At 41.5% G+C, this 26,872-nt stretch overlaps 1 protein-coding gene across 2 annotated transcripts in view; it reads left to right on the forward strand.

Moving 5' to 3' along the window:
* reep6 (receptor accessory protein 6) overlaps positions 1–26,872 on the forward strand; it is a 74,122-nt gene that overhangs the window by 4,429 nt on the left and 42,821 nt on the right. For both annotated transcript variants that reach the window (XM_067230464.1, XM_067230463.1), the window contains exon 3: positions 14,316–14,454. In XM_067230464.1, the coding sequence (XP_067086565.1) occupies positions 14,316–14,454 (139 nt within the window). The remainder of the gene's footprint in view (positions 1–14,315; positions 14,455–26,872) is intronic.

Genomic DNA, 26,872 nt, shown 5'->3' on the forward strand with positions numbered 1-26,872 from the left:
ACGTAAACTAACTAGCATTCATTTCGGAACAGTGCCTCCTAGTGGTAGCACCATATAGAACAGTATTACAGAACACAACATCTCCTCTTTCTGTAAAAGAATACTCTTACTTACTTCAGCACTTATATCTCTCCAAGAACATACAGTTACATTAGCCAGGTAGAGTAAAAGGAAAGGCTCTAATGTAAGTAAATCAAGTCAATAAACAACATAGTCCTGATGCCACATAGGTTTGACTCTGGTGCGTGAATGGTCTGTAGGAGTGGGTGTATAGTCCTGTGAGTGAGGTAGAGTGTTGCTGTTTGCATGTGTATCAGTTCCCAGTGGAAAGTGGCCTGGTGGTCTGTGTGCAGAGTAAAACGATGGCCCCATAAGTATGTCCTCCATTTTTCTGTAGCCCACACACATGCCAACGCTTCCTTTTCCACTATTGAGTATTTGCGCTCTGTTGCAGTCAGGGTGCGGGAAGCGAATGCCACTGGTTTCTCCGTGCCATCAGGCTGTGTTTGGGCAAACACAGCACCCAATCCGTAGTCACTCGCATCTGTAGAGATCACTGAGCGGAGTGTGGCGTCATATAGGGCAAGCGCTGGACTAGCTATCAGGAGCTGCTTAACTTCATCAAAACTGCTTTGAGCAGCTTCAGTCCGTTTCTGTTTCTTTGGCACACTCACGCATAGGGCAGCAACTGTAGCAAAGTTGGGTAGAAATTTAGAGTACCAAGACACAAGGCCCAAGAAAGACCTCAAGGTAGCTGCATCAGATGGGGCCGGGGCATTTAGAACTGCATCAATGTGTTCTTGGTCAGGCAGAATCCCCTCAGCAGTGATTACGTGACCAAGGAAGCGCAGTGAAGTCTGCTTAAAATTACACTTGTTGTCGTTCAGCACTAAGCCTGCCTCTTTTAGTTTCAGCAGGACAGTTTCGAGGTTATGGTCATGTGCAGTAGGCGTGGCACCATAAATTATCAGGTCATCAAGGTAGTTTTGAACGCCAGGTACGCCTTGTAGAATTGTTGCCATCATTTTTTGGAAAGCAGAGGGTGCGGACGCTAAGCCATAGGGCACCCTGCGAAATCTGAAGAGCCCCTCGTGTGTAATGAAGGCTGTAAGTAAGTAAGTAAGTAAGACTTTATTTATATAGCACATTTCATACAAGAATTGTAGCTCAAGGTGCTTTACATAAAATCAATAAAAACAATAATACAAGTGATAAACAATTCAAACAAAAATAAAAATCCCAATAAGATCTCTGTTCAAGAGAGAAAACAACTTTAAAAGTAGGAAAACCCTTTTGAGATAAAATTACTTAAATGCTTCGGTAAAAAGGTAGGTTTTAAGCTGTCTTTTAAAAATGTCTAGAGTGTTTGCTTCCCTAATATTTATGGGTAATTTGTTCCATAGTTTTGGGGCGTAATTGACAAAGGCCAAATCACCAATCTTCTTATGACTGCTTCTGGTGACCTCTAATAGGCCTGCATTTGATGATCGCAGTGTTCTAGCTGGTGTGTAGTTTATAAAGGAGTTAGCAATGTAGCTAGGTCCTTGTCCGTGTAGAGCTTTGTATGTGAGGTAAAGGACCTTAAAGTCAATTCTGAAGGTAACAGGGAGCCAGTGTAAAGTAGCTAGGACAGGACTAATGTGTTCTCTCCTTTTAGTTTTGGTTAATAATCTAGCTGCAGAATTTTGAATGAGCTGTAGTCTTTCAGTGGTTTTCTTGGGAAGAGTGAAAAGTGTGTTACAGTAGTCCAGCCGGCTGGATATAAAAGCATGAATTAACTTCTCTGCATCATTTTGGTTTATGAATGGTCGTACCTTTGCTATATTCCTCAGGTGAAAGAAAGCTGTTTTGGTCACTTTATTAATGTGAGAGTTGAAATTCAACTCTGAGTCCAGGATTACACCGAGACTCGTCACTTCTGGTTTAAGACAGGGGGTTAAGCCTCCAAGATTCTTAATAAGCATCTCTCTTTTGGATTTGGGGCCACATAGTAGGGCTTCGGTTTTGTCTTCATTTAATTTAAGAAAGTTATCATTCATCCATTTGTTTATTGCCAACAGGCAGTTGGTAATGGAATTGATGGCCGTTGCATCGTTGGGTTCTGTGGATATATATAGTTGTGTGTCATCCGCATAGCTATGGAAATCTATGTTATGTTCTCTGATTATGTCGCCGAGTGGTAACATATAAAGAGAAAAAAGTAATGGACCTAAGCAGCTTCCTTGAGCAACCCTGTAGCAGTTCTCATGTTTCTTGGACCTATGGTCACCTAAACTAACATAAAACTTCCTTCCTGTGATATATGATTTCAGCCAGTTCAATACACTATACGTGAACCCAATAAGCTTTTCCAGTCTATTGATTAGGATGTCGTGATCAATTGTATCAAATGCTGCACTGAGATCTAAGAGGATAAGGATAGAGACTTTATTTGCATCAGAGTTTTGTCTGAGGTCGCTAATTATTTTGGTGAGAGCAGTTTCAGTACTGTGATATTTCCTGAAACCTGACTGCGAGACTTCCAGGATGTTATTTTCTTCAAGAAAATAATTTAATTGGACTAAAACTATCTTTTCCAGTACTTTACTAATAAATGGAAGGTTTGATATTGGTCTGTAATTTGCAAGTAGACTGTTATCCAATTTGGGTTTCTTTAATAGGGGCTTTACAACAGCTGTTTTGAAGACATCTGGGAAGACGCCAGTTCTAAGGGATGTGTTTATAATCTCTAGCACCGGACCTGAGACACTATCAAACACTCGCTTAAAGAATGTTGTGGGTATAGGATCAATATCTGAGGTTGTGGAGTTAGATTCGCTGACAATTTTGGAAAGTTCACTAAGTGTGATACAGGTAAAGGTGCTCATGGTTATGTTGCAGAATCTACTGATGTCAGTTTCGACCCCACTATTAATAATACTCGCTCTGATCAGAGTTATTTTGTTCTTGAAGAACAAAAGCAAGCTCTTCACATTTAACTGCTGAGGATGGAGGTGGGGCAGGGACAGTGTTTAGCAGCTGGTCAATGGTGGAGAAAAGAACTCTGGAATTTCTGGCATTTTCTGTAATAATGTTGGAGAAATATTCTCTCCTTGCTAGACGGATGGTTTTGTTATAGGTGGTTAGTGTATCTTTGTAGATATTGTAGTGGATAGTGATCTTTGTTTTCCTCCATTTTCTCTCTGCTGCACGGCATTTTCTTTTCGTTTCACTAACATTTTTATTTCTCCATGGGGAGGTTCTGCTTGTGCACTTCTTTTTGGTTTTCAGTGGTGCAACAGAGTCTAACACAGATAATAGTGCATCATTGAGGTTCTCTACCATTTCATTCAGAGAGCAATCATGGTTAGTCGGCTCATATAGAGCAAATTGTTCAGAAAATGTCTTCATAGCTGTATCGTCTAAATATCTTCTATGGACTAAGAATTCTTTTTTGGTTTTTGTTAGGATAATTTCCACATTAAAAAATATATAATGATGGTCTTAGAGGGGTAGATCAGTTATTGAAATATTATTGATATTTAGTCCAGTTGTTATCACTAGATCTAGTGTGTTTCCGTGCCGGTGTGTTGGGTCTGTTATGTGTTGAGTTAGATTGAAACTGTCAAGGAGATTTAAGAGCTCAATAGTTCTTGGGTCTGCTTTTTTATTTACTTGGATATTTAAGTCTCCGTTTAAAACTACTTTGTCATATCTAGTGACACATAGTGATAATAGTTCAGAGAATTCTTGTATGAATATTGGCGAGTGCTTGGGTGGCCGATATATAATAACAAAAAGTATTGATTCGGTTTTGATCTCTATAGCAAGATATTCATATGATGTGAATTCACCTAGCTCAGTGATTTTGAACAACAGTTTAGAGGAGAAAATAGCTGCGACTCCTTCACCTTTTTTTGATGTCCTTGAAACTTGGTGAAAGTTGTAATCAGGCGGACACGCTTCTATCAAAGTTGCTGTTGCCGTGTCATTGTTTAGCCAGGTTTCTGTTAGACAGATGCAGTCTAAGTTGTTTTCTTTGACCAGATCATTAACTAGGAATGTTTTGTTATTTAGTGATCTAACATTTAGAAGGGCCAGTTTCATCTGTGGGGTATTAACAGATAAAACAGGGGTAGATAAATCTGTTTGAAGAATATGGATAGTTCTGTGACTTCTAACACTAGTTTCAGGTTTGTAACCATGCATTTTACCATGCCATTTTCTGTTTGTGATGATGACCGGTATGTCCAATGAAGTAGCATGGTGGCTGTCCTAGCGTAGCTTTTCTTTGGGAAAGTCTCTGTCACTGAGCTGTTCCATCACAAGGGAATTCATCCGGGGGGTGCAGATCTGTGCAGGGCCCATGTCCTTGCAGGAGGCTGTTTGAATGTTCTGTTCTGTTCCATGGGAGGTTGTTTGGGATGCGTCAGTCAGCTTAGACACAACAGGGATAGGGAGAGAAGCTTGATTTGTGGTCAGGAGCACGTGATTGATGTTTGCTGTTAGTAGTCGAGATCCTCTACGGTTTGGGTGGAGTCCGTCAGCTTGAAAACGGTCTGCACAGTTCCAGAACACATTGAAGTTATCGATAAATCTCAGTTTGTGTGTCAGACAGACAGATGCCAGCCATGTGTTGAAAGATAGTAGTCGACTGAAGGCTTCTTTTCCTCTGCGAAAGCATGCAATTGGTCCACTGATGAATACATCTTGATATCTGTTAAGTGTGTTCAGTAGCTGGGTGAAATGTTTTTTAAGTATCTCAGTGCCAGTTTTCTTGTGTAGGATATCAAACGAGCCAGTGTGGATGATAATCTTAGGGTTGTTTGGTTTATTGTTGAAGATTGTTTGTACCTCTGAGGACAGTTCCTCGACAGATGTGTTGCTAAGACAAATATTTTCTGTCTTTGCCAGTTTAACATGTGCTGTCATGGCATCTCCAATCAAGATAGTGGCCATATGTGGTGTTGTGTGTGCATTTCTAACGTTTGCCTTATCAGTAGCTGCGGGGCCAGTTCTTCTTGGGTTAGCAATGATAGGACCTTGTGCTAGACCAAGGTTAGACACTGCGTTAGTGCTAGCAGTAGATTCTATAGTGCTAGCTCCTCTAAGTGTTGATGGGCTGTGGGTAGTCTTAGCATACCTTGGATCTTGATAATCCTGTGATATTGTTGTCTGATTAGGCTTGATAGGGGGTCGAACAGCGCCCCGAGTGGTCCGAGAGGGGCTTGGAGTGAAATGGGGGACTCCCGGTCGCAGCACACGATGATGTGTTGGATTTGCATGTGTGTAGTAGCTACCATCATGGTGTGTCGGCGATCTGGGCCCTTCATGTTTGTTAGCTGCGTGGCTAGCACTCCTGTGCCTTTTTCGCCTTGGATTCCACACACAAGGGAGAGAAAGTTCCCAGTGGTTCGAAACTGTTTCTGAGTGTGACAGGAGGAGAGGTGATGCGGGAAGAGTTTCTGCCTTGCTTTTTTTTGCTGTTTAACCTTGGTGACAGTCCCATCTCTGATGAAGGTAGAAGCGGCGCTAGGCCTCTTTGGTTTAGCGCCGAGAGCAGGCCATGACTCATCCGGTCCAACGGCCGGTGGAGAGAAAGCTGGTTCCAAGGGTGGCTCATTGGCAGGTAGCTTAGCCTCCGGGCTAGGTAGCATGGAATCTATGAAGTCTTCGGTCTCTCTGATATCTAAGAGGGTTCTGACTCTTAGCTCCAGTTCGACTATCCTCTGAGTAAGTTGTTTGCAGTCATTACAAGCCATAGTTCTACAGGGAACAAGCTTTAGTTTGCTTGCCTGTGGTCAGTCTTGGAGGGCAGCCCAAAATACTTCTGTTCTCCTTGGGCTTCAGTCCTCTCAGGTTGTTCCTTTTTGTAGTATTTGATTTTGAGTAATATCTTCAAAAACTATCCAAATGATTGAAACTTCAGAGCATTTCTCTGTGAATAACTAAACAATATGATAGAATCCAAGCAGGGAAGCAAGCAGGGAAAGTCAGGGGGAGGAGAGGGAAAGAAAATGTGACTGCCTTCGTTGAGAGCGTACTAGCTAGAGTAATGTCTCTACTGTCCTCATGGAGGGGCAACTGGTAGTATGCATTGGCAAGATCAATGGTAGAAAATACCTTAGCACCTCGCAGGTTGGCAAGCATTTCGTCGATGTGGGGCAGCGGATAGCTGTCGATTACCACCGCCTTGTTCGGTTCCCGGAGATCAGTACACATCCGGATTCCACCATTTTTCTTTGCTGTGACCACAATGGGGGACACCCAGGCAGAGGCATCGATCTTCTCTATGACGCCTGCATTCAACGGGCGATTCAGCTTGGCAGAGACGCTTTCTCTAACGGCAAAAGGCAAGCGCCGCAGCTTCTGGCGCACCGGTCTGATGGTAGGATCAAGTTTCACTTCATGCACAAAAGTCTTAGCACACCCAATCCCAGGGGTATTGGTATCAGTATGTGTTGCGGTGTTTGTGGACATCACCGGTGTGGGTGGCACTGAAGCTGAGGTGAGGACAGTATCCTCTCAGTCAGCAGACATTTTGTAAAGTCTGTAGATCAACCTTTGAAATTCATATGATAATCTACAGACAGTTAGTTGAATGTATGGTACTTGTCTGTTGAAACTGTGTAGAATGTCAACTGATACATTGTTTACATGATACTGAGTAGCTGCTTACAGCTTATAGTGTTCCAACAGTTGGACAATCAAAATGCAACACACAATCTACAGACAGTTAGTTGAATATTGGTTTATGACCTGTTGAAAACAAGCTTTGAAAGTCAGCAGACACATTCAGTAAAATCTGTAGATCAACACTTGAAATGCACCTGAAAGTCTACAGACAGTTAGTTGAATGCACAACTGCATATCTGTTGAAACAGTTTCCATCGAAATCAAGTGTTACAGAATGTATTAATTTAAATAAACACGTTAAGAAATAATGTAATGTTTTCAAAAGCCATTGGTTAATTGACATAAAATAAGGCCTTAGAAACTAAGCAGAGCGTCTAGACAAGTTACAATCAATTATGGCGTTTGCGTTCTTTGACAACCCTGTGGATGAAGGTGCTCAGATTATACAAAGAGCGTTTATCCCACCAGCCCCAAGGGTCTTCATAGACAGAAGTAATGCTTCCCTGACCAGTATACAGTCATGGCCGAAATTGTTGGCACCCCAGAAATCTTTCCAGAAAATCAAGTATTTCTCAGAAAAAGTATTGCAGTAACACATGTTTTGCTATACACGTTTATTGCCTTTGTGTGTATTGGAACAAAACAAAAAAAGGGATGACAAAAAGCAAATTGGACATAATGTCACACAAAACTCCCAAAATGGGCTGGTCAAAATTCTTGCCACCCTTAACTTAATATTTGGTTACACACCCTTTGGAAAAAATAACTGAAATCAGTCGCTTCCTATAACCATCAATAAGGTTCTCACCTCTCATCTGGAATTTTGGACCACTCTTACTTTGCAAACTGCTCCAGGTATCTCTTATTGGAAGGGTGCCTTTTCCCAACAGCAATTTTATAATCTCTCCACAGGTGTTCAATGGGATTTAGATCTGGACTCTTTGCTGGCCACTTTAGAACTCTCCAGCGCTTTGTCGCCATCCATTTCTGGGTGCTTTTTGACATATGTTTGGGGTCATTGTCCTGCTGGAAGACCCAAGATCTCGGACGCAAACCCAGCTTTCTGACACTGGGCTGTACAGTGCGACCCAAAATCCTTTGGTAATCCTCAGATTTCATGATGCCTTGCACACATTCAAGGCACCCAGTGCCAGAGGCAGAAAAACAACCCCAAAACATAATTGAACCTCCACCATATTTCACTGTAGGTACTGTGTTCTTTTCTTTGTAGGCCTCATTCCATTTTCGGTAAACAGTAGAATGATGTGCTTTACCAAAAAGCTCTATCTTGGTCTCATCTGTCCACAAGACGTTTTCCCAGAAGGATCTTGGCTTACTCAAGTACATTTTGGCAAACTGTAGTCTTGCTTTTATGTGTCTCTGTGTCAGCAGTGGGGTCCTCCTGGGTCTCCTGCCATAGCGTTTCATTTCATTTAAATGTCGACGGATAGTTCGCGCTGACACTGATGCTCCCTGAGCCTGCAGGACAGCTTGAATTTCTTTGGAACTTGTTTGGGGCTGCTTGGCTACTTGGCTGCCACCATCCGGACTATCCTGCGTTGCAACCTTTCATCAATTTTTCTCTTCCGTCCACGCCCAGAGAGTGCCATGGGTTGCAAACTTCTTGATAATGTTGCGCACTGTGGACAAAGGCAAATCTAGATCTCTGGAGATGGACTTGTAACTTTCTGAGATGGGCATCACTGGCACTGCACTCCAGTGGATCTCATCCTACCTGTCGGGAAGATCCTACCAGGTTTCCTGGGGAGGCAAACTGTCAGGACCTCGCCAGCTCTCCACTGGTGTCCCACAGGGCTCCGTCCTTGGACCCCTCCTCTTCTCTCTGTACACCACCTCACTTGGACCAATCATCACCTCCCATGGATTCTCCTACCACTGCTACGCTGACGACACGCAGCTGTACCTGTCGTTCCCCCCGACCGATCCGGGGATCTCAGCTAGGATTGAGGCCTGCCTCACAGACATCTCCGCCTGGATGACCGAGCACCACCTCCAGCTGAACCTCGCCAAAACAGAACTTCTCATCATCCCGGCTAAACCCTCCATCTCTCAATCACCCTGGGATCTGCGACGGTGACCCCGTCATCCTCTGCCAGGAACCTTGGGGTTACCATGGACGACGAGCTCTCCCTCACGGCCCACATTGCTGCGGTCTCCCGGTCGTGTAGATTCACCCTCTACCACATCCGGAAGATCAGGAGATACTTGTCTGAGCACTCCACCCAGCTGCTAGTCCAAGCACTTGTCCTCTCCAAGTTGGACTATTGCAACTCGCTGCTCGCTGGTCTCCCAGCATGTGCAACCCGCCCTCTTCAGAGGATTCAGAACGCAGCGGCCCGCCTGGTCTACAATCTACCCAGACGCTCCCATGTTACCCCGCTCCTCATCTCTCTCCACTGGCTACCTATCATGGCCCGTATCAGATTCAAGACCCTGGTATTGACCTTCCGAGCAGTGAACGGGACTGCACCCGTCTACATCAAGTCTCTCCTGCAGCCTTACACCCCCACCCGTCACCTACGGTCTTCTTCAGACAACCGCCTGGTGGTCCCACCGCTCAAGACCGCCCGGTCCCAACACAAGCTCTTCTCCTGTCTGGCCCCCCAGTGGTGGAATCAACTCCCCACCTCCATCAGAGATACTGACTGTCTCTCCACCTTCAAGAAAAGGCTCAAGACGCACTTGTTTTCCGGGAGTACAACGGTACTTAGGAATGGTTCGCTTGACCCGATGTTAGTTTCCTCAAGGATCACAATGACTCTTGCTTAGAGACTTGTTGCTCTTGTGGTTAGTGGTAACTGTTTTAAATTTTTGTTCTCGCTGTGATATATTGTTTTTATTACTGTTGCTTGCTTTTTTCCACAGGTACACTTGCACTTATAGCGGTTCATGTTGTTTAATTGTAACTTGTTTAACTACATGCTCTTATGGTTCTTCCCTTTGGCACTTTCTTTGGTTGTTCACAATGTGTGCTTCATGTTTTGGCTACTCGCAATGTTTTTTGGCTATCTTGTTGTTATGATCAGTGACCTATGCACTTTGTAAAGCTCTCTCTTGGAAGTCGCTTTGGATAAAAGCGTCTGCTAAATGAATAAATGTAATGTAATGTAATGTAACCTTGAGATTGTTGATATTTTTCCACAATTTTGGTTCTCAAGTCCTCAGACAGTTCTCTTCTACTCTTTCTGTTGTCCATGCTTAGTGTGGCACACACAATGCAAAGCCTATGTGAACTTCTCTCCTTTATATCTGCTTTCAGGTGTGATTTTTATATTGCCCACACCTGTTACTTGCCCCAGATGAGTTTAAAGGAGCATCACATGCTTGAAACAATCTTATTTATCCACAATTTTGAAAGGGTGGCAAGAATTTTGACCAGCCCATATTTGGAATTTTGTGTGACATTATGTCCAATTTGCTTTTTTTCCTCCCTTTTTTTGTTTTGTTCCAATACACACAAAGGGAATAAACAGCCACAGTCTGCCACTTTCCAAGCCCACTCTGGATCTGTGGAGGCAGACTGTTAATTGGAAATATTGGGCAGCTGTCCATACACTATCAGCCAGAATAGTAATAATTGGATTTGGATTAAATATGCACGCGTAATATAATAATGATATATTCTTAGTCATGCTGAGCAATTTTAAATGACTGTTCTGCCAAGCAAAGTGTGCTACAGTTTGGGTCACCTTCTGATTTAAATGTTTGTGCTGGATCTGTGCAATATTACTTATTTCAGTGATTTCCCATTTTAGTCATGGTTATCTTCCATTTTATCTTAAAGCTCAGCATTTAGCCTATCAGTTAATAAATGTGCGTGGCAAAGTTATTTTGAAGTAATTTATGAATTTTGTTCAAGATGTGGACAAAAACATTATTAGCCCACATCAAGTGCAATTAACCATGGCCTTCTTCAGTGTTTTGAATTTTATCGTACAATTTTCAATTGCTGCCACGTTCTTTTTTGGGCTATTACTCTCAATCTCCTGTTGAGAATATTGGCCATAGGCTACTGTCAGAACGGTTTCATGAGCCAGACGACAACAGAACTTGACTTATTTTATTGAGCCATCTTATTACATACCACATACATACTTTCTTGTATCCACATACCAATTACATCATTATGTAATATACATGTTATAGCACAATACATTACACCCTGTGTACATGTAAACGGTATTTCCCACACTGTCAATAAGATGCTTGTCTTAATGCACTGGTCAAAGTTATTGTAAGAGTTATGTTAGACAAATGTTGGTCTTATTGTCAGTGTGGGAAATCACAGTGGGGAAATCACAGTGGTGTTTACATGTATACGGAGGAAACACAGTTACATTTAGAGATGAGCAGTTATGAGCCCATGGATGCCATTCAGGTGTTTGAGGATGTTGATGGTCAGTTTGCCTCAATTTCTAAGGAGAATGGTAAACAGTGAATGTGACTTACAGATTTTTGAAAGGCTTCTCATAGAACCAAGGCATATAAACAGCAGGCTGGAGTTTGATGCTTTTTAAACAGGACAAGTCTTGAAAACAGCTATCAAAACTAGAAAATGATTGGAAAGCACAAGTAAGCTACTATCCATTGCTAACTTGCTTGTGAGAGCCTTTTGTCATTGGCTTCTTTATTTTTTACTCAATCTAATTAAAACAACAAGTTAGTCATCAAGTTCTGATGTAGTAAACCATTTTCAAATCATTGCACTACTGCCAGAGCTCTTCAGTAATTATGGATCTCCATAATGTTTGTTTTTACTTTTTAATTTTCCCATAAAGAGGTGTTTAGTTGCCTTGCACATCAAACAAATTAAATACTCATTCAAGTTTGTCAGCTAAGTTATACTCCCTCTACATCAACCTCTCTCAATCTGAATTTTAGGGTCTACTAGCTTGCATGTTTTAGATGTTTATCTGCTCTAAATGAATGGGTTGTCTAAAAAAAGAGTTGGAAGCAAGACACCACTAATAATCATCGGTAATCAACCTTTACAGAACATTTCTTACGCATTTTCTTCATGAAACACCTCATCAGATTAGTGCTGAGCATAGTTCACCTATTACACATTTTACACACTTTGCACACAATACTTGTACAAAGTGTACATTTGTGCATGTTTTTATGTCATGTTTTCCCTTAGTGTTTCCACACAGGCCAACATCCCAATCAATTTAGCACAACTCTATCAACACATCAGCCACTGGATACATCAAACACTGGACGTTTAGATGTCAAAGTTGTCTGTGACCCTCTGAAACTCAATGGAATCAAATGACAAGGATGAAACCACCCTGATAATACACCTTCTAATCGCTAACAATCCAAACGTCACTTTTTGCCTTTTAAAAATCCGCCGGTGAAGTTTAATCAACCAAACACAGCTTGGTCATGTTTTCCCTTTCTTTTGCATAGTGAAACTAAAGACTAGACTTACACTTATAAAAAAGCATGGGCCTGACCAGAGCATAGGTGGCCCTATAGACCACACCTCAAAGTTGTCAATTTCAAAAGGATGGCATTTTGACCCCATCAGGCCAAAATGTCCCCTTACGCGCGTGGGCACCAAATCTTCACTGACTCATCTAGGCCTCAGACACACACGCAAGCTTGGGGAGTCACACACACATCCAAGGCTTTCTGGAAAGGGTGGCCTAGCCCCCACCCCTAGCCCCAACCACTCCTTGGCTTGAAGCAAAGGCCCTTGTGGATCTTGGTGGTATTGCATTTCTGATTTGGTATCCCATTGGTAAAAAGTTTTCCGCATTTTGGCACACTGAAACTATAGGCCACACGTAACACCACAAATGGTCAGGCCCATAGGTGGCGCTACAGGCCACGAAAACAATTTCCATTTTAAAAGTGATGGCACTTTAATTAGTGAAAATTCGCTTTCATAAAAAGCTCACTGGTAGCGATCATTGTCAGTAACAACGCAAAATGCGATATAGCCCTGTGTGGAGAAGCTGCCCCGGTAAATTGTACTACTACAGTACAGTACGAGACTACTGCTGTGTTCGTCTTGGTAGCGATTGCGTTGGTTGAATTGGATTTAACGTTCCGTTGTACGGTTTAGGCTGAAATTAATTATTTTCATGAACAGATTGACAAAGTTTAGGCTGTGGCAATGAAGTTCAGGTTAGTAGTTAGATAGACTTTTGATTTAAGTAAGGGGAGTGCCGAACATGTTCTGTCGCCGTTTGACTTCCTAAACAGCTGTGTAGATGTTTTTGTAGTGTCTCGCGTAGGCTACAGCGTTGCAATGAGCAACACTGGTTTGAAACCACAGGTAAGGATAATTTCACCAACAAATCGTTTACTTGTAATGTAATGTCATAATAAATCCTACAACGAAAATTTATTTGTGAGGAATGTTTATTTTAACGATTGAAAATAGATGCATCATAGACCACTGTAGTATGTGTTGCCTGGGCAACAGAGGCTAATGTCATGATGCTAATGCTTCAGTGAAATAGTAGACTACCGTTTCCGAAAGTAGACGTGGGCCTACTTCCTTAATAATATCAGCTAATATTGTACATTACATTTCACAATTGTGTTTCACATCACAAAGTAAAATGAGTAAATAGTTATCACCCTGGCCTCTTTGCTTGTGGCGTTTCTGCAGCTGCAGTAAAGCAGTTAGCCTAGCTATCTCCCAGAAGTTAACAAGCTGCTAAACTAATGTTCTGCTAGAGGTAGTCACGCGAGTTTTCTTGACGTAAGTAGCGTCATTGACTGTGGCTAGCAAGTTAGCCACCGTTAGCTTCACTTTTCGCCACAAAAACTTAATTTCTACTTAAACCGTGCAACGCAACGTAAATAAAAATACACGCAACTCAATCGCTACCAAGACGAAACTTTTGACACCGACGTTTTCTATGTAGTCCAAATATTGACGGATGCTTAGGGGTGCGAAAAGAAACGAGAAACAATAAATATATATGTGAGAGAACAAAGGTTGTGCCCTTGCCGAAGGCAAAGCACACCCAATAATAAGAATAGGTAGAAACACTAAAGGTGGCTTCGCCGCTTCGCCACCAATTAATTGATGGGTCAGACAGGCAAAACACAGGGATCCAGAGCAGCTACGACAGACTTTACCACCCCATCCAATCCAGACAGGGAACATATTCATCTTCAGTCACTTAAAAGGATTGTTCCCCCAAATTACAAAATGACATGTTGGTTCCTTTATCAAGTATGTCTGTGGACAATGTATGAGACCAGTGCCCTGCCATGCAGCACACTTCTTCACGACACAGAATATATAAACAGAACGGACACTTTACATAATTTTCATAAAACCTTAAAAGGAGGCAAATCTGTTATAGTCTGAAACCTCTCAGTTCATTTTGATTTCCATGGGGAGTTATCAACGGGTACAGACCAAAAGTCTCTGGATGTAATTGGATAGCATTGGATAGATGTTCATGCTGTTTATACAAATGTAGTAATAGCTTACTAACTATATGTTCTTTGATAGCTAGGAACATTTGACAACATAAAGGAATGGTGGAAAGAGATGAACATGGACACCATTTGATTGTCGCTCAATGACACAGTGGCAAAATTTGCTTGCAATTAGCGAGTGTGACTGGTGCCTGTAGCAATGTAGACTACCCAGAATTTAGTGTAAAAATAACACAGTTTTGGTTGCTGTTTCTACCATTTCTTTGTAGAATTAAAGCCATTGAAAGCGAAAACAAAGAGGATGACACAAAATGGTTGACGTATTGGGTGGTCTACGGAATCTTCAGTCTGGGTGAATTCTTCTCAGATATTTTCCTCTACTGGTTCCCATTTTACTATGCCTTCAAGGTAAGATGTGTTGTTATACAAGGAGAAAAAGCCTTGTTATACAGAATCATATTAATGCTTGGTAACAGTTATGATCTGTGCAATACACAGCTTGTAAAGCCAATTTTTGCATCTATCATGAAACAAAAGCTTTTTCTTAAACAGTTCATATAGCCTTATATAAAACAGTTATATATATATATTATTAACTGTTAAATATAAGGCTTATAGCCATATTACTACACTAGCATCTGAGTGATGCTGCTATGTGACCATGATATGGTTTTCTAGAAAAAAACCGAGTTCAATGTATTCATAGTCATATTGTTTTAATATGGTAATATCTTGCACACTTATAATGTTAGTCCAGTCATTTAAATGGGGGTAAACCTACGACAAATTGCAACAGAAGCAAACTCAACTGATTTTGTATCCTCAATATGTCCTGAGTAAGGGAAAGAAAAGCCAGTAGATTTCCATTAGGGCAAAGTTTCGAAAAAGACCCAAATATAGCCTATTCATTCTTTTTCTCATGTGAATAGGCTAAAGTTTTTAACTTTTAGATATCGCCAAAAAATGAAATGAAAATTACTGAGTAGATTACTTACATTAAGACAAACAAAAAATGTATTACAAGTCTTTTGAATGTTTTTGTTAACATGGCCAAACGGTGCATAATTAGGATTCCTCCGTCAGGAGGAACTCTATTGGAATTGGTGGTATTATTAGTTTTCCTCCGGTAGGAGGGAACCTATTATTTTTGTTAGTATTCTTATTAGGGTTCCTCCGGTAGGAGGGAACCTATTGTTTTTGTTAGTATTCTTCTTATTATTATTAGGGTTCCTCCGGTAGGAGGGAACCTATTGTTTTTGTTAGTATTCTTATTCTTATTAGGATTCCTCCAGTAGGAGGGAACCTATTGTTTTTGTTAGTATTCTTATTATTATTATTAGCGTTCCTCCGGTAGGAGGGAACCTATTGTTATTGTTGGTATTCTTATTCTTATTATTATTTTTCTCCTTGCGCCCCAATATCTCAAAAAGTCCCTGGTCATAAATTTTCTAATTTGGCACATTGATACTACATCCAAGTGGGTACCCCCACACCAAATATGGGCCACATCGGACCATAGGGGGCGCCACAGGCCACGCCCAAAAGTCCGATTTTCAAAGTGATGGCATTTCCACCCCATTGCTCCAATTCTTCTGAAACTTGGTGTGCATGCCTCATTTTTCATGGGGAACAAAAAAGCCTCAAGGACCCATAAGGTCCGCCATGATGGATTTTCCTGTACTGTGATAATTTGGGAAAACCTTCAAAATTCATCTTCTCTTGAACCAAAGGTGAAATTGACTTGAAATTTGGTACAGATATGTATCATTGACGTATTTAAAAACGTTACTTAAGGCAATTGAATCCAGTACAAAATGGCTGAAATGGGTGTATTTATGTAAATGTACACATTGCCTCAATATGTTTGTGTCACTAAATCAAATGTATTTTTGAAGGATGGTTCAAACCTAATAAGCTTTAAGGTGACATGCCTCTGAAGTACCATGCAAAGTTTCACCGTGATATGTCAAAATATGACTGAATTACAGCTGTTTGAACTTGGACCAAATCTGACAATGCTCGCCATTGGAGAAACAGCTTTTTTTAATTATCCAGTTATTGAACTTTGTGTATTCCATGCCTGGGAATGGCTCAATTGGCTGAGATGTTGTGCTGGTAATCAAGGTTCAATACCATTCAGAGGCATAGTTTTTAATTTTTTATTCTGACCAAACGGTTTCTAGTCTCCCGATAAATCCTCCGGTTGTAAAACATAGCAATGCGTGTTTATTTGAGCCCATCACAACACATCTGTTTAGCGAGACTGTTTAAACCACTGCAACACAAGCCAGGTTCACCACAGTAGCTAGCTACACATGGTAGTGTTAGATTCACAACTGAGTTAGCTCTAATGAAGTATATTGATTATTGAGGTGGACCCCTTGCCTGTTGCGCAAATTATTTCAGTGACCTAAGCTAGGACACACGGCCACTGATGCTAGGCATGATTTGAAATTCTCTTCCATGACTTATGTTGAGTTATGGCACCCCAAACAACCTAATCTAAGCACTATGAGTAATATATTCTTTACAGCAGCAACCAGGTCTAGCCTGACGTTGTCATACTCATAATTCTAGTCAGAATATGAGTCTGAAAACTCTCCGTTGGGCTGTGACTACGGGGCCTGTTTCAACCGAACTCGTAAAACAAATGCCTCTTCGCTCAATTGGATAGACCTACAACCAATCAGAGCAACGTAATATGTTGTTTGTTGAAAACGAATTCAACACAAGGGCTCTTTCGTGACGTTGTTGATTACGTTACTGTTGATCATCTGTCCATCATCGTGTAAAGCCCGCCCTGGCAATTTCATTGGTCCGTCCAGATCCTGGTTTTATGTAGTTGTTCCCAATACGAGACCCTCCAGACCCAACTTCCCGACCAAATTCTTTTGTGGGCGGGGAGAAGTTGGGCTGGCAGCCAGGCTAAACCAGGTCATCCCCATGTCTTGTTTTTATAGGAAATTTATGTATCTTGATTGTGGACAACTTTTTGTTCCCCAATCTCAATGAACAGCCAAATACAGCAACAGCATTGACATTGTTTAACAATTACCACAGTCATTTTCTCACTTGTTGTACTTCTAAACTCGCAGAATGAAATCAAAACAACCACTAGCGCGGTGGTTTCATTCCACCTTAGATTTAATGAATGGTCACATTTATAATCTTTGAAATAATTTGATCAGTCTTCAAAATATTATAATTATATATGCATATGGAAAACGTTTCAACAACAATGATATGGTATGCAATGCCATAGATTAATTCTACATTACATGTTAATAATATTTTGCCATTTTGCGGAGAAACCTGCATCGCTGCTTGCAGCTATATTTATTATTATTATTATTGTAATTTATCTCATGAACACATTAGTAAAAAGTTTTGAAATTTGGCATATTGATACAACATGCCACAAATACCGCCCAAACACAGACTGGCCCACATCAGACCATAGGGGGCGCCACAGGCCACGCCCAAATGTCCACTTTTCAAAGTGATGGCATTTCCACCCCATTACTCCAATTCTTCTGAAACTTGGTGTGCATGCCTCATTTTTCATGCGGAACAAAAAAGCCTCATGGACCCATAAGGTCCGCCATGATGGATTTTCCTGTACAGTGATAATTTTGGAAAACCTTAAAAATTCCTCTTCTCTTGAACCAAAACTCTAATTGACTTGAGGTTTCGTACAGATATGTATCATTGACGTATTTAAAAATGTTACTTAAGACAATTGAATCTAATACAAAATGGCTGAAAGTGGTGTATTTATGTAAATGTACACATTGCCTCAATATGTTTGTGTCACTAAATCAAATGCATTTTTGAAGGATGGTTCAAACTTAGTATGCTTTAAGGTGACATGCCCCTGAAGTACCATGCAAAGTTTCACTTTGATATGTCGAAATATGACTGAATTACAGCTGTTTGAACTTCGACCAAATCTGACAATGCTCGCCATTGGAGAAACGGCTTATTTTATTATCCAGTTACTGAACTTTGTGTAATCCATGTCTGGGAATGGCTCAATTGGCTGAGATGTTGTGCTGGTAAGCAAAGGTTTGTAGGTTCAAAACCAGTCAGAGGGATAGTTTTTATTCTGACAAAACAGTTTCTAGTCTTCCGATCAATCCTCCGGTTGTAAAACATAGTGTAGCGGGATTTGCTCGTTTAAAGATAGAAATACTTAATTTATCATAAAGTCTCGGGGCACCACCCTAATATTGGTTTAGGACATTAGGGAATCCTATGTTTAATATGTAATAATCAGTCTCATCTTTAGGAATGAATTCGTTCTAAGTGTAGAGCCAATCGTAACATCAGTGAACACGCACGTCAAAATATCTTTACAATGAATTTATTCAAGTAAGGTAAACAGATCTTATGAACAAGTTGGATTATGGGTTTGATATGAGAGATTGGTTTCAATGAACAGAATGAAATGGTCTAACTTAAAGAAAGACAGAAATTGTACAGTCAATGATTACATCCTTACAAATCATAAACAGAGCTCACGCCAATGCCATGTCGAGGAGGAAAGAGCGTTAGCCATAGTTACGTTTGATCAGGGGTTGATCAATGATGTTGAGGGCGGTTTGCGCCAAAGGTCCTTTTGAAGAATCTGAAGTCACAGCGCGGCTGCGCTGGGTCATGTCACTGAGTCTGCGGGATCTCAGTGAAGTCGCATTTGGAATTGCGTTTTTGGTTCTTCTGTTGAAACGTCCAGATAGTGACGCGTTCACTATGAAGTTGAATCTCAGGAGAAGCTTGGCGACGTCCTTTGGAACGCCAATCCTGATGGCGTTCATGCCATGGTCGGTTTCGCTGGAGTCAGAGATTGATGGTCATTTTAGGGCTTTATACAGTTCGAGAGAGGACCCGTCTGGGGTCAGATGTGGATTGGGGGAAGCTGGGTTCTCAACTCCCCCCTCCTTCCTTCACACCTACCAAAGGTGTGATCTGATCTCTGACTGGTTCATTCGATGGTTCAAATATTGTTCTGGACATCTTGGTACAGTTACAAAATATAGTTGACTGATTGTTTTATTATGATAGCTTTGTGTAGATACCAAGAATGACGTGGTTATCTTTCAGGAAGAAGGAGTTGTTACTAGAATCAAGATTTCAGTGAACACAACATTAAAACAACATTAGAGGCAGAACCCCCGCAAAGCAGCTGGGCCGGACTCTGTCTCTCCAGCCACCCTCAAGCACTGCGCTGACCAGCTGTCTCCGGTGTTTACCCACATCTTTAACACCTCCCTTGAGACATGCCATGTGCCAGCCTGTCTCAAGTCCTCCACCATCATCCCTGTGCCCAAAAAGCCAAGGCCAACAGGACATAATGACTACAGACCCGTCGCCCTGACCTCTGTGGTAATGAAGTCTTTCGAGCGCCTGGTGCTGGCACACCTTAAATCCATCACTGACCCTCTACTGGACCCCCTGCAGTTTGCCTACAGAGCCAACAGGTCTGTGGACGATGCAGTTAACATGGCCCTCCACTTCACCCTACAGCACCTGGACTCCCCAGCATCCTATGCCAGGATCCTGTTTGTGGACTTCAGCTCTGCCTTCAACACCATCATCCCCGCCCTGCTTCAGGACAAGCTCTCCCAGCTGAACGTGCCTGATTCCACCTGCAGGTGGATCACAGACTTCCTGTCTGACAGGAAGCAGTGCGTTAAGCTGGGAACACAAGTCTCTGACTCCCGGTCCATCAGCACCGGATCCCCTCAGGGCTGCGTCCTTTCTCCTCTACTCTTCTCCCTGTACACCAACAGTTGCACCTCCAGTCATCCGTCCGTCAAACTCCTGAAGTTTGCGGACGACACCACCCTTATTGGGCTCATCTCTGGTGGAGACGAGTCTGATTATAGGTGGGAAGCGGCCAACCTGGTGACCTGGTGCAGCCAGAACAACTTAGAGCTCAATGCTCTTAAGACAGTGGAGATGGTTGTGGACTTCAGGAGGAACACAGCCCCACTCACCCCCATCACCCTGTGTGACTCCCCAGTCAACACTGTGGAGTCCTTCCGCTTCCTGGGCACTATCCTCTCCCAGGACCTCAAGTGGGAACTGAACATCAGCTCCCTCATCAAGAAAGCACAACAGAGGATGTACTTCCTTCGGCAGCTGAAGAAGTTCAACCTGCCAAAGACAATGATGGTGCACTTCTACTCAGCCATCATTGAGTCCATCCTCACCTCCTCCATCACCGTCTGGTACGCTGCTGCCACTGCCAAGGACAAGAGCAGACTGCAGTGTATCATCCGTACTGCTGAGAAGGTGATTGGCTGCAATCTGCCTACCCTCGAGGACCTGCACACCTCGAGGACCCTGAGGCGAGCGAGGAAGATTGTGGCCGACTCCTCCCACCCTGGACACTCCCTGTTTCAGTCACTCCCCTCCGGCAGAAGGCTGCGGTCTATCAGGACCAATACCTCACGCCACAAAAACAGTTTCTTCCCTTCCGCTGTTGGCCTCTTCAACAAGGCCAAGGGACCACACTGACTCAAATGACTTATTGCTTAAAACACACTGCTTTTGCACTGCACCACAACATGGTATCTTGTACATTTGTATTTTTTGTAATATTTGTATTTTTGTATTTTTATATTGTAATTTACGGCAACTTATATTTATCCCACTTAGTACTGCTAGTTTATGTACCCTTAGTATAGTTAGTCCATATATTTAAATTTTAGGTATATGTTTATTGTATGCACCTTCCTGCCAAAGCAAATTCCTTGTCTGTGCAAACTTTCATGGCGAATAAATCCCTTTCTGATTCTGATTCTGATTCTAAAACAAAGTAACAAACATAACACAAATATCCCTCTCATAATTCTCAACCTTGTACTCTTGTGGTAAAGGTGAAGTCTCAAGAACTTTCCTCAAAAGTTCTGATCAAGGTATGTTCTTTGTTCAAATCGCCGCCGAAACGGATAGCAAATGGTCGCTGGAGACGTGTTGTCTAAATCAGGCCCTTTGAAGCTCGCAAGCTAGCAGGAGGGCTGATTAGGTAGATTGGGGAGGTCCCCCCCCCCCCAATTCTATGGTTCCTTTGCATCGGCGTTTGGTGGGTAATCAGCATACTGAGGGTGTCACAAGGGCTGATTAGGTTTGTCTGATGTGATTGAATCACTCTTCAGGTGTGGCAAGATGTTGGCTCCGTGTGGTCTTGCGGACCTCACTACAATAGCAATGCGTGTTTATTTGAGCCCGTCACATCACTCCGATCGTCTGTTTAGTGAGACTGTGTAAACCACTGCCAAACAAGCCAGGTTCACCACAGTAGCTAGCTACTTGTAGTCTAAGCATGGTAGAGATAACTCTAATGGCTATCTCTAATGAAGTAAATTGATTGTTCAGGTGGATCCCTTGCCTGTTGCACAAATTCATTTCAGTAACCTAAGCCAGGACACATCCCCACTGATGCTAGGCATGATTTGAAATTTGACAAGTTATGGCACTCCAAACAACCTTTTAAAAAAACTATGAGTAAGTTTTTCTTTACAGCAGCAACCCAGTCATTCCGTTGTCCCATTTTTATAGGAAATGTACAAGCAGTTTCAACATTGGCTGAATCTAACAATGCTTACCACAGGAGAAACAGCTTACTTTTGTATACAGTAACTGAACATGACAATATTCAACACTGAGAATAGCTCAATGGGCTGGGATGGTGACCTGTAAAGTATAAGGTAGTAGGTTGGAATCCAGCCATTATCTTTTGGCTTGTCATAATTTTGATTATCTGTTTAGCTAAACAGGATGACATCATTCTGAAATACCATGCACAATTTCATGCAATTTCACCTTGAAATGTCAACTGTTTCTTAACCTTTGTCCCAAAATTGACCAAAGCTAATACTCTGCCCTTTCTATTCATACATTCTCAACAGTTGGTGTGTAGCAGAGAGGATAGAGAGACTGACTTGTAACCTTATGCTCATGAGTTCAAATCCCCATTCAGCCTGTTGTTGGCCAAACATTAAGTAGTTTTGCTCTCTTGTTGTCCAACTCTCGATCTTCGATAGTGTACATGTTTATAATATTTTGCCATTTTGCGGAGGAACCCGCATCGCTGCTTGCAGCTATATTTATTATTATTTTTCTTCTCCTTGCGCCCCAATATCTCAAAAAGTCCCTAGTCATACATTTTCTAATTTGGCACATTGATACTACATCCAAGTTTGTACCCCCACACCAAATATGGGCCACATCGGACCATAGGGGGCGCCACAGGCCACGCCCAAAAGTCCAATTTTCAAAGTGATGGCATTTCCACCCCATTGCTCCAATTCTTCTGAAACTTGGTGTGCATGACTCATTTTTCATGAGAAACAAAAAAGCCTCAAGGACCCATAAGGTCCGCCATGATGGATTTTCCTGTACAGTGATAATTTTGGAAAACCTTACAAATTCCTCTTCTCTTGAACCAAAGATCTCATTGACTTGAGATTTGGTACAGATCTGTATCATTGACGTATTTAAAAACGTTACTTAAGACAATTGAATCAAATACAAAATGGCTGAAAGGGGTGTATTTATGTAAATGTACACATTGCCTCAATATGTTTGTGTCACTAAATCAAATGTATTTTTGAAGGATGGTTCAAACCTAATAGGCTTTAAGGTGACAAGGCCCTGAAGTACCATGCAAGGTTTCACCTTGATATGTCAAAATATGACTGAATTACAGCTGTTTGAACTTGGACCAAATCTGACAATGCTCGCCATTGGAGAATCAGCTTTTTTTTATTATCCAGTTACTGAACTTTGTGTAATCCATGTCTGGGAATGGCTCAATTGGCTGAGATGTTGTGCTGGTAAGCAAAGGTTTGTAGGTTCAAAACCATTCAGAGGCATAGTTTTTATTTTGTATTCTGACAAAACGGTTTCTAGTCTTCCGGTCAATCCTCCGGTTGTAAAACATAGCAATGCGTGTTTATTCGAGCCCATCACAACACTCCGATCATCTGTTTAGCGAGACTGTGTAAACCACTGCAAAACAAGCCATGTTCACCACAGTAGCTAGCTACTTGTAGTCTACGCATGGTAGAGATAACTCTAATGGTTATCTCTAATGAAGTAAATTGATTGTTCAGATGGATCCCTTGCCTGTTGCACAAATTCATTTCAGTAACCTAAGCCAGGACACATCCCCACTGATGCAAGGCATGATTTGAAATTCCTTTCCATGACAAGTTATGGCACCCCAAACAATCTTTTTAAAGCACTACGAGTAAGCTATTCTGTACAGCAGCAACCCAGTCATCCCGTTGTCCTGTTAGTTATGTCCCATATATAAATGGGACTACATTACAGCTGTTTGAACTTTAACCAAATCTGACAATGCTTGCTATTGGAGAAATGTCTTATTTTCTGATACAAAAACTGAATGATCAAATGTCTAAGTCTGTGAATGGCTTAGTAGGATGAGATGCAGTGCTTATGTGTGAAGGGTGGTGGGTTCTAATCCAGTCAGAGGTATAAACATTTTTTTATTATGACAGAAATTACAGTTTCAAGTCTTCTGGTTAATCCCAGTGTAACTATTTATTATGTCAATTTGACAACATTTTGCCATTTTGAAGGAGGAATCCGCCATTGCTGCTTGCAGCTATATTCTAATTAGGTATGTGCTAATTTTCATAAATACCACAACAGATCTAAACGTTGGGTATAGCCAGGTGAAAATGTATTGTTGAATCTTGTTGACATAACAGTAAGAGACTTAATGTTAAGGTCTGAATGGAACAAATTTAGGCTACCCATGAGCATTAATACATAGAGGCAGGAAGAACTACTTTAAACCAGCCTTTATCAATTATTATTGCAGAGATGGGGTTTGGGGCTGGGTCGTTTCACCAATAATAGTCATACCACAGCACAAACACACATCCAGATGTTCCCAATAAATTGTAGTTGATCACCAGGTATGTTTTATTAATGTAGGTTTAATAATCCATGTAGGAGAAACAAAAGGAAATCTTTCTTACCTGAGTGACAGCTTAGTGACAGTTGATTGAGTGGACCTTGAATGAACGACTGAATCTCTGCCCCTTATGGTGACATTTGTTTGCCTCTATAGTCTTTTACTGTAGGATGTCAACAAGATTCTACAAGACATTTTCACCTGGCTATATCCAATGTTTAGATATGTTGTGGTATTTATGCAAATTAGCGCATACATTATTATGCAGCGTTTGCTCATGTTACGAAACAAAATTTAAAGACTTGTAATACATTTTTTGTTTGCCTTAATGTAAGTAATCAACTCAGTAATTTTCATGGTGATATCTAAAGGCTAAAAACTTTAGCCTATTCACAAAGAATGAATAGGCGTATGAATAGGCTATATTTGGGTATTTTTCAACACTTTCCCCTACTGGGGTTCTTCTGGGCTTTTTTTCCTTACTCAGGACATATTGAGGATACAAAATCAGTTGAGTTTGCTTTTGTTGCAATTTGTCCTAGGTTGACCCCCATTTTGGCTTAAAATGACTGGACTATGTGGATAATACTTTATATTACATTGTAGCTACTGTATGTTCTATGGAATTCTGACCTGACTATCTTAATTGTGTTTATTCATCTTCGAACATTCATAGCATGGTTTGAATTCCCATAGATCAACTCATAAAGAAAATGTACCAACTCAGAAAGGCATGACTGTGCATGATGTTTTAAGTGCACATTTATTCAACAAATGTATTCAATATATATAAGGTAGTCATTGTTGTATACAAATTGACAACAAAAAATGCCAAAAGGAAAACCATTTTCATGAAATAATTTATATTTTTAACAATTAATATATCTTGCTTTCTCCCCCAATCCTATTTAATATATACAGTATATATAAATAAAAAATAATAATCTGCACAATAAGTTGACAGTCCTCATTAACATATTTTATAGGTAAGTAATTTGGTGAACAAAAAGTGAGACCACCACTGTTTCTGGAGGTTGGATGGTCCTCAACCATAAAGACAATTTTATGATTTTGATATGTCATATTTGATCCCAAAGAGCTATTGTAAAAACTATTTTTTAATCCATTTCCTAAATGAAAAATGGGCTGAGAATCGTCTTCCCTTCTTTTCCCAATGAATATGGCCACGGTGGCTTGCGCCACCTCAAGTTCTTTATGCAAATCTGCATAAAGCAACACGTAATTTAGGAAAACTATTCCAAAATGTTTGGGAATTAAATGTATGCCCTTGCTGTTACCAATGGTGTATAGTACATTGGACTGGGCAGCTCCATAAAAGTTGGCTATTATTAATCTTACTTTCCCATTTATCACTTCATGGTCATCAGAAATTAAACTGGTAACTTACCCCCCAAAAAGTAGCTTCAGAGATGAAATACATTTAACCAGTTAGATTTCTAGTCATCAAGTGCACTATAAAGATAGTTACAGGAAATGTTTTTCCCTTTCTTTTTAAACTACTACAGTATTTTACAATCGCTATGACAATTTTTTCAATACTTTTAACAAGTTTCCTAAACTCTTGACACAGTTAGCACAACATCCCTCTGTGTTGGCTATAAAATTAACACATTTCTTGTTGCTTTTACACGAAATGCATAGAGTAAACACACATTTAAAATGCTTGAACTTCTTTTGCACACAAGCTCAACCAAGACCAAAACAATCGATTTTTACAGCCCAATTTACCAATTATTTCACACTGTATGTCAGAACAGATAACATCATGTTCAAAACCTAACTTATTGGCTAAAGTCAAAGTGAACAGCTGTTCATATTGTGAATTGAAACACAAATATATCCCCTGTATTTTATTCCATTGCTACTGAGAAACAGCTGGTTGAAGTTATGCAAATACTGTAAATCACAGCTGATTCCCAACTAGGAAACACTCAGGTGTTGAGGTTCTTTCAATCGCATGACCATATGGTATATACAGTAAAAAGGACCTCTTTGGGCTGATCTTGTGTGGAAAAAGAACAATGTAGAGCAACACGAAGAAAGTAAGAATAATGCCTGCACGAGGGAGAGGAAGACAAGTACCAGGACAAGGGAGAGGAGTGGGACAAGGGCAAGGGAGAGGATTTAAAATGCGTGGTGGCGCTCAGAGAAGGGCCTGAGCTAGGGTAACTGATGAAATACTGTAATTGCCACCTCCAGCTGAACCTCGCCAAAACAGAACTTCTCATCATCCCGGCTAAACCCTCCATCTCCCACGATCTCTCAATCACCCTGGGATCTGCGACGGTGACCCCTTCATCCTCTGCCAGGAACCTTGGGGTTACCATGGATGACGAGCTCTCCCTCACGGCCCACATTGCTGCGGTCTCCCGGTCGTTTAGATTCACCTTCTACAACATCCGGAAGATCAGGAGATACTTGTCTGAGCACTCCACCCAGCTGCTAGTCCAAGCACTTGTCCTCTCCAAGTTGGACTATTGCAACTCGCTGCTCGCTGGTCTCCCAGCATGTGCAACCCGCCCTCTTCAGAGGATTCAGAACGCAGCGGCCCGCCTGGTCTACAATCTACCCAGACGCTCCCATGTTACCCCGCTCCTCATCTCTCTCCACTGGCTACCTATCATGGCCCGTATCAGATTCAAGACCCTGGTATTGACCTTCCGAGCAGTGAACGGGACTGCACCCGTCTACATCAAGTCTCTCCTGCAGCCTTACACCCCCACCCGTCACCTACGGTCTTCTTTAGACAACTGCCTGGTGGTCCCACCGCTCAAGACCGCCCGGTCCCAACACAAGCTCTTCTCCTGTCTGGCCCCCCAGTGGTGGAATCAACTCCCCACCTCCATCAGAGATACT

Source organism: Osmerus mordax, chromosome 27 (genome assembly GCF_038355195.1).
Source record: "Osmerus mordax isolate fOsmMor3 chromosome 27, fOsmMor3.pri, whole genome shotgun sequence".
NCBI lineage: Eukaryota > Metazoa > Chordata > Actinopteri > Osmeriformes > Osmeridae > Osmerus > Osmerus mordax.